Source organism: Buceros rhinoceros, unplaced genomic scaffold, assembly GCF_000710305.1.
Source record: "Buceros rhinoceros silvestris isolate BGI_N320 unplaced genomic scaffold, ASM71030v1 scaffold43687, whole genome shotgun sequence".
NCBI lineage: Eukaryota > Metazoa > Chordata > Aves > Bucerotiformes > Bucerotidae > Buceros > Buceros rhinoceros.
Window position 1 is genome coordinate 528 of NW_010423564.1, and position 9,067 is coordinate 9,594.

The 9,067-nt window shown below is 41.3% G+C and overlaps 1 protein-coding gene across 1 annotated transcript; it reads left to right on the plus strand.

The window, feature by feature from the left end:
- Window positions 1–149: 149 nt before the first annotated feature.
- On the plus strand, window positions 150–8,553 carry TCTN2 (tectonic family member 2; the record flags this gene model as incomplete). Its single annotated transcript, XM_010140452.1, has 17 exons — window positions 150–263; window positions 550–623; window positions 1,330–1,525; window positions 1,768–1,868; window positions 2,113–2,309; window positions 2,533–2,656; window positions 2,848–2,983; window positions 3,671–3,736; window positions 4,539–4,667; window positions 4,936–5,013; window positions 5,340–5,420; window positions 5,596–5,707; window positions 6,110–6,213; window positions 6,610–6,766; window positions 7,417–7,542; window positions 8,161–8,249; window positions 8,438–8,553. Coding segments are annotated over 17 exons (2,000 nt in total), but the record flags the coding sequence as incomplete, so codon positions are not given.
- Between the last annotated feature and the right edge of the window lie 514 nt (window positions 8,554–9,067).

Consider the following 9,067-nt stretch of genomic DNA (forward strand, 5'->3'; position numbering starts at 1 on the left):
CCCAGCCGCTACTAGCCCCGACTTCTCTTCTGTTTGTGCCAAAGCGTAGGGAGGTAAGAACGCAGCCCAAGAGTAAGGCCTGTGTGTCTTACAGCTGTTACCTTTCTCAGTCTGTGTGTGCTAGGCCTTGTCTCTCTCTTTTGTTTCAGTCTTTCAGCCTTCGTTTGTCCATATGTCAGGGCCCAGAGTCAATGCGTTTTTTCTTGGAAATTCTTCAGGAGTTGATTTTTCTATAATTTCAAGTCCTATAGATGAAGAGACAGGTAAGAACACTTCCCTCCTTCTCCCCCCTCAGTGGGTAAGTAAACGTGTTTGAATTATTAGTAGATTTTAACGCTAGAATCACTGGAGAAATGGCAATGCACCTGGTGCTCTAAAAGTTGCTGAAATAGGAACTCAAAGGCCTTCTGCTGGCTGAGCCCTTGCTCCTCGGGTGACTCCTTGTCAGCTGGGCCTGAGGGTCTGCCTACTTGAAGAGGAGTTTAATGTACTTTTTTCCCAGTCTTTTCTAAATGATAGTCAAATACTTTTTGAATTATTTTCATATAGGAAAATTGCAACCTGCAAATTGCAGCGGCAGTAAAAGGGCTGGTGATTGGAATTTGAATGTGACGCCTGGTACGGTATGTAAAATACTGATTCTTCCTTAAACCAGGGAGGGTTGAACTGTCATGTGATATGGGCTAATGAAATACTAGCAAAATATTAATGTAACAACCCCGTTTGAATGTCCTGCCTGTGCCTTTCCCCGTTGTCGTATCCCTCTGTGTGGAGTTTGCCAAGGTGCAGCTTTGGCACTGGTTCCGTGTTGTCCTTCTCCTCTCCAGAACGGCCTGTCCGTCCTGGCAGGCTGTAGCATTTGAGAGTGTTCGAGATCCACCAGAAGGAGCTAATGGAAATAAAAAAGTAGCGTTTTTATACAACATGAGCTCTGGAACATCTGTATGTATTAAACTTCAGTGTTACGTTATATGTAATTTCTTAGTGGTTTGTCAGCTCTGCAGTCACTCCAGTTTCCAGCTGAAGGTAGCTGTAACAACTGAAATTCAGTTTTTGGTATTTGTTCTTGTTCTTTTCTTTAGGGTTGTGTGTGTGATTTCGGAGGTAACCTGATCTGTGTGCATGCCTTAGCTCGTGTTCCCGTTCATGTCCTCACTGTACTTACCTATTCAGTAGCAGACCCTTTGTCATTCCACTCTCAACAAAAATCGGAAGAATATCATGGTGTAGCGCTGACAAACACAGTGGTACTGAAATTCCTCCTCAGAAGCTGCTGAGTGCTATAAATCAGAGTAATTTGCTACAAGCTGCTATTTTGCATTTTTTCAGAACGCTTCCAAAGTGACTGTCAGCTTGACGAGAAATCTACAGTTGTGTTTGCCGAACGCCACCGACTGCTGCACAACACCTCTCTGCGTGGTGGGAGTGCTTCGGGTCTTGGCTTGCCGTGATTCGGCGGTCTTGGCGCACCTCCTGATTCAAGCTGAAATATTTGCCAACTCCTCCTTTACGGGAAACGTGTCCGGTAAGTGATTGGATATGCTAAAGGAGAAATGGCATTTTGGCTGTTCTTTTCCTTGATATACAAAAAAATAATAGCTGGGATTTGGGCAGCACGGAGAGATACCGATTAATCATTATGGAATTTAACGAGGGGTTTGTACACAGAATAAACTGCAGTGTGCATGGCCTGTTTGTTTGGATTCCAATCCATCTAATCTGGTTTTCTCTTTTTTCTTTTTTTTTTTTTTTTGAACTCTTTTGTAGAAAACGCAACTATCATCCCAAACCAGGTGTTTCAGCCCCTGGGCTCTTGTCCTTGTGACTTGACAGCTGGAGCTTGTGATGTTCGTTGTTGCTGTGATCCGGTATTGATTTTATCTTAAATTTTGATTAAGTGTCTTCAGAATTTCTGTCGTCTGGGGGGCAGTGAGAGGTACTGAATGCTTCAGACTAGATGGGGCTAGAGGGCTCATTTGGATTTTCCAGTGTTTCTAACAGAAAATACCATCTCTCCCTAGAAAATTGCTTTGATTTACCTGTAAGTCTGGCTATAGTGCCTACAGTAATGCAATTACAGTGCTAAAAAGTGACTGTTCTTTTCCCTTTCAGGAGTGTACACCAGACTTGAAGCAGTTATTCCATGATTCGTGTTTCCCTGGCGTGTTTGGCGGGGATGTAAACCCACCTTTTGATCAGCTCTGCTCTTCTCAGTCAACAGAATATACCCCTGAGTGGTTTCCCTTCCTTTGTGTACAGTCTTCTCTTAACAATACACCATTTCTTGGCTACTTTTATCATGGCACTACGTAAGTCTTTAGAAAATTGATTTTCTCAACACACACCTTAGGCATGCGACTGAAAACATAACCTGTTTTTATAATAAAAGTTATTTTAAATTAGAGTTTTAGGGTGTGAACTTTAAATGCAAATGGAGAAATGTCATTGGTACATGGGACATGAAAGCAAATGTGTAATTATTTATGTGAGGTAAAGAATAAAGGGCTGTTTAATTTTTAAACTTGTTTGCAGCTCTACACCGAAAGTTCCTTCATTTAAGATCCCTTTACAAACTTCTCCTGGGAAACTTTTCACGGGTTACAGACAAGGAGATCCAATTCTGACGGAAGAAAATGAGTATTTTACCATTCCCCAGGTAATCACTTTGGTTTTAGGAGCTTTTGATTCCTCTTGGTTTGTTTGATATTCTCCATGTGTCACACTCCTTATGGCTCTGTAACCAGATTCTGCAACTTGCTGTTGTGGAGCATGTCAAACAGTCTTCAACTGAAAAACAAGAGGCTAGAAAAGGGTCCAACATACTTATTTCTGTTGATCCACCTGCAGCAATCCCTGGCTGGACAGTGTGTTGGAAACGCCCCTGTAGCGTATCTCCAGGACTTTGATATCAAGTGCCTCACCAGTCGAGCAGCTTACAAGGAGGGGCTGCCCCATGACGTGCGGATCAGCAGCGGTGCTGGAGGTATGCCGCGTGCTCCCTGACAGAGCTGGGGGTCAGGGTTCTCCGAGCTGCTAGAACAGCACAAACCCGAGGGCTGTTGGCGTAGTAGCTACATGTAATATCTTGGTTATCTGGTGGCTGTATTTCAGCATTTGGGGATGTCCTTTTCCTGTTTTTTATGACCTTCTAGCAAGTGTCCCTATTTCCCAAGCTTTAGGATGTAAGAAATAGTGGGATTGGCCTGTGTTTCCCATTTCTTTCTTTCTGGTGACTCGTACTGGTTGTGGCTACTCATGACAGAACAGTATCTTTCCACTGTCAGACTGTTGCAGAGCCCCTTTTCTGTCAAGAGGGTGCAGTATCATCATTTCAGAGTTAGTGAGAAGTGTTTTCTTTCTGCATTACAAAATGACGTACTTAGGAGGTGTCATTTTGGACTTGGAGATAATATGATTACCGACATGAAGATAATTTATTTACGCTCCATAATGTCTAACTTTGTTCATCTATATTACCTTTGTAAGACCCAGACATAACTAGCTGTGCTCTCAAAATACATCAGTGGTTTGGTCCTTTACCAAAACTATTTTTCTAACTAATTTTCTGCTCAATTTTCATAACTGCAAGGATTGTACCTGGGATGTGAAAGCAGTACATCCGTCTCTCTTTCTAGTCAGGATTGCTGCAGTGTTTGTTTTTCATTTGCAGATTTCATCCAACAAAATGTCATCTACAGGACCATCACCGACACGGGCAAATTCATCACTGAAAGTGGTATGTCTCTTCCATTTAATAACATGTTTCTTACCTGACCTGGACTATAGAAGAAATAGATTCTGTTGATGCCTAAAATGTTTACCTGCTGCAATTCTTGGAAGGGATCCTATATATTATCTAATACTCAAACCATCTGGTTCACTGTAAAGCAGGAAGTATTTAATTTACCCCAACTTCATTTAAAGTTGGTCAAGAAATCGAGTTCCTTAGTTTAAACTAAAAGTAGTTTTTGAGAAGAAAAAAAACCTAATAATAAAAATAAACAAAGATACAAAGAATGCTTTACAAAGCCCTCCAGGTGAACACGTCAGTGGGATGGGCAGACTGTAAGCAGATGAGCAGGGCTGTTTTGTAAGCTCTCGTGCCTTCGTAAGGGACTTTTTCATCCTCTGAAGTGGTTCTAGGCAGTGGGAGGATAATGCAGCACAAAAGGAGCTAGTGGAATCCAAGCTGCTGTGTTTTTCTGGGCAGTGAAGGCTCCCTGGGAGGGATGAGCTGAAAGCAGAGGGAGCCCAGAGAAGCGCATCAGCTGGTGGTGTGAAGTCCAGTGCGGTTCTTCTGGAGAGGTTTAGCTACAGCAGGACCTGGAACCGCTGATGTTAAACTCTTGCTAAGCCAGGGGATTGTACTGTCACCCTGTCCTAATGAGGAGGGACTTAAACAGTCAAGTCTCAAAAAGATGAATGGTATCATCTCCAGAATTTTGCCAGAGTTTTTGAATGTGGCCTTTTCCAGCCACAGTAACGTAGTTTTCTAATTACTGGTGCATTTTATTGTGCCCTTTCTTTCCTTCTGCCAGAAAGCCGTCACACTGCTGAGGTTCTGTGTCAAAACGTAACTTTTGCAGAGAATTATACGTTCATTTGGAAAGACCAGAACATAAAGCAAATAAATGTCACAGTCTTCCTTGGAAGTTTATGTGATGGAGGTATCGTAAAACTTCTTTTACAGTTTTTGTTTGTTTGGGTTTTTTTTCTTCATCATGGAAATTCTGTGGCAGAATCTCTTATTTACTAATACTTCTCAAAAAGATTTCCCCCTGGACTCTGAAAAGAAGATTTATGGGGCTGATTTCCATTAATTTGTCTTGTTTTGAATCTTCTGCTTCTAGTGGAGGATGGACGTTTCTATCCTGCCTAGAACATACTTTATGCTAATTTACTTACTTAAAAGTCACTTACTTTTTCTTTTACCAGAAATTCTGACCCAGAGATTCACAGTCAAATTTCTAAGTTTAAAGAGTACTAATGCAACGGACCTGTTTGGGAACCCAGGTATTAATCTTTATTTTGCCTCTTAAAAGTGAAAAGGAGAAAATTCTGTACTGCACAGCTTGTTACCAGTGACCGTGTTTTATTGTCTTTCATAGCTGTTCATGTTGCTAGTCCCCACCTTCCTGTCTGAATGCACTGCCAGTCCTAGTGGCAGTGCCTGGTTCTTGGGCTTTTGGTGTGTAGATATGGATTGTCTGAAGTGAGTGAACCCCTGCTGTAATGGAAACGTCTGTTCCTTTGCCACCACTGATGACACTGGCTACTAAAACAACGCTGATGCTTACAGGTTCTTAAGCAGGGTTCACCATTTACCCTTCTATGTTCAGGTTATCAAGTTGGAAAACCAGTGAGGGCTGCGAATATGAATTCTTCTGATCCTTTCGGAAGCCTTAACATTTGGCAGCCAGGTACTGGCTTGTGAGGTTGCAGCTTTAATGCTAAAACGGGGGTGATGGTGGTGGGTTTTTGAATATACCTCTTGGTCTTCTGAGTTCTAATGTTTGATGTTTTTGCACAAAATTGAAAGCTAGTGATCAAAAGGTTGATAGAGGAAAGCTCAGGCAAGATGTTTTCATTTCACAGCTGGCAGAGGTTTATGCACATCAGGAACTTACACACCCGTTTTATTCGGAGTAGATTCGCTCTCTGGGTGCATCCTAGAAGTTGGTATTAATGAAGATTGCGGCCTTTTAAGGTGAGCTGCAGAGGCTGAATTTGTTCTTTGCTGCATCCCTCTTGTTGCTTGTTACATGATTGTCTCCATGTAATGGTCATCTTGTTACATGTGCTGTAACATTCCTTTACAACGTTCAGGCAGGCGTTTCAGCTTCCTCTGGTCAACAGTCTCAGGTTTTTTTTTTAGAAGTGAAATGATAATAATGGTTTCCCTGGGATCTCGCTGTCTTTAAATGAGGATTATGTTGGGGTGGAACACTTTGCCATTTGTTCCCTTCAACAGTTAACAGCTCAAGCTTGGTTTTGCTGAGTGATAACATCTTTCAGAGGAAATTGACCTTATGGTATAATAATATCGCAACCCAGAGCGGTAGACAGGGCAGACTTACTTTCTGGGTAATCTTACAATCTTGTTTTACAGAGGAAATGTAACTGAGAAATTGAATTCATTGATACAAGCGACCCACGTTGCAAAGAGGGACAATTCGAGTTACAGTGATCTAAACGACTGGGTGGAAATTACGCGTAAGTGAGGTTTGTGGTGTTGTTTACAGTCTTAAGTATGCCCATACTTACAGCATCTCAAAATAAACCCAAAATGTCATTTAAAATGCTTAAAGATACTGATCTGTGTGTCTGGATCCATCCATGTCTGTGTACATACACATGCTTATAATTCAATATATGTATGGATGCTGCTGATGTTTACTGTCAGCCTGTACACATATGATTGGATATTTTAGTTCTCTGTTGATAAAATGCTCCTTTTCTTTGTGTATTTTATGTAGAGAAATCATTTTTTTGTCTGTGTTCCTCTGCGATGGTTACCAGGTTTCACTGGGCTGTGACAATAATCCAGTTACGGAAAATACAATGCTTTCTATGATATTTCCATTTAAATAACTCCATTCTCCCCCACAGGTCTTGATCCATTTAATTCTGGTACCAATGTGAGCACTGGAAGCTTAAAAGGCATTTGTGCAGATATTCCTGCAAACCTGAACATCCGCATAATCTTCGCTGACGTGGGTGCGGTACAAGGAGTTCCCTGGCGGGAGATTCTTGCTGTGCAGATCAGGTAGAGAGCCGTGTCGCTGGTTGTCTGACACGTAACTGTTTCATTTTGAGTCTTGTTTACCTCATGTAGCCAGATTAAAAAGTTACAAACAAAACCGTTATTTTGTTCTCTCAGATTTTTTTTATGCTTTTATTTGTGCAAGCCAAATTCCTTTGATCACAACCAGGTTTGCCTTTTTCCCTCTGAAATGAAAAGTTAGAAATATATTAATGCTTAAAAGTAGATAATCTTTCTATTTCACGAAATATTAAATCTACGATGCTGCCAGTAGCAGGCAGACACAGGGCATTCCATCAGAACGTTTTCATTTCTTGTCAAGCGGTGGGAGTGACAACATGGTCCTGAGTTCTGGCTCACCCCAGTGTAGAGCTCTTGAGAGCTGTGGTAAATGCTTTATTCTTGCCCAAAACAGGGAGTTTTCACTTTGCAAACACTTTTTTTCTCCAAGTCAATCCCAATCAGATACATGGGATTCTATTCCACTTTATTTCATTTCCAGACTCTGCAAACTCTCTCTCTGTATGGCATTGAAAATCCAGCGATCACCGTCAGCCTCCTAAATACTGTGTATTTCATCCTTTCATGGTTATGTTTAGACTGTAAATTTCTATTTACAGCCTCTGAGTGACAGATATTCATATTCTTAACAGTTACTCAACGGTCATATGGCAATTCCAGTGCGGGCTCATCTGTGAGAAGAGCATCAGCTTTCTCCCCATCACTGCCTCTGTCCAGTTTATCAAAGTGCCAGCTCAGCCACCCATTCCACTGACCAGGTAATTTCTGTACAAACATGCGTGTTTCACGTTATGTTAAGCAGACGTAATGTGCAGAATGTTGTTCAAAAGGTCACTTTGGTTTGGTGGAGTACGGAGCAAGAAAGTCTGGTGCAAAGATTTGTTATTTATTCTGTTAGTGACGATCTTCCCCAGGAGCGTGAAGAACACAGAGGGCTGTAAATTACCCTGCGAGGCTGACATTTGGTTTGAGCAGAAAAGTATTGTTTACCAGAGTGGGTAAGGGGGGCTCAGGGAGGCTCCCAAACTACCCACTGTCTGAAAACATTCATCACGAAATGACTAAAAATGACAGAAAAGGACTAGAGGGGAGGCTTCTGTTTCCATTAGAGAAAAAAGTCGTAAGAGAATAACAAGCAGCTTGTGGTTTAATTTGGTTTTTTCCTGTAATCTGGACACTATTTCACTCTTTTTTTTTTTTTTTTTTTCCATTTGTGCTGGAGTTCTGGTACTGTAGATAACAAAGCTGCTTTTTTGGTCGGTTCTTTTTCCTCTGGACCCTATTTCCCTCTTTTTTTTTTTTTTTTTTCCATTTGTGCTGGAGTTCTGGTACTGTAGATAACAAAGCTGCTTTTTTGGTCGGTTCTTTTTCCCCAGATTTCAGATGAATTATACGGAATTTGACTGCAATCGAAATGACGTGTGCTGGCCACAACTTTTTTATCCATTGACACGGTTTTACACAGGTAAAAGTAATAAGCAATGTGGAATGTCCTGAGCTGGCCGTATTGGTTTGAAACATAATTAATGGTATGGAGTTTGGTCTGAAAGCACACTTTCTAGCAGGGAATTCACATTTCTCTTTTAGAAAGTGCTGAGCTAAGCAATTTAGCTCTCATACTCTTATACTTTTTTTTCTTTTTTTCTTTTTCAGGAGAACCATATTCCCAGTGTCTTGCTAAAGGCCTATTGTTGGCTTTCCTTGTTTTACTTGCAGCAATTATGAGTAACCCTTGGTTTTCTAAAATATGGGATAATTGCTTGGTTTAAAAATGTTGATGTAAAAAGAACCACTTTTGTTAATATTTTAAGTACTTTCGGATGAAACTTACGAGTATTTATTCCTGGATTTTGTAGACCTTTTATATAAACACTTAAAGATACATAAAATGAATACGCTTGTGGTATACAGAAAATGGCTGTGTTGTTTAAAGCAAAAATAAATTACTTTTCAGTGCTAGACTCTGCCTTTGGAGCAGCAAGAGTGCAGAGCTGATTTCAGCGGGGTGAGCTCTGCATGCCCCTGCTGAGAGGGGTGAGGGCAGAGCCCAGGGGGCTGGGGTTGTCCTCATGGATGCACGGTTTTGCTGACAAGCCTGTTCTCCTCTCCTGTAGCGGGCTGAGGTGGCAGTTCGTCTCCGTAGTAAACCCCTCATGACCACCTGGTTTTGGAGCAATGGACAGATTATTCACTTTCTTGAAAAGTAATAATGCTTCAGGTATTTTCATGCATTGATCTCTAATTCTCGCTTCCAGTTAGCTCTTTGCATTGGTGATCTGTATC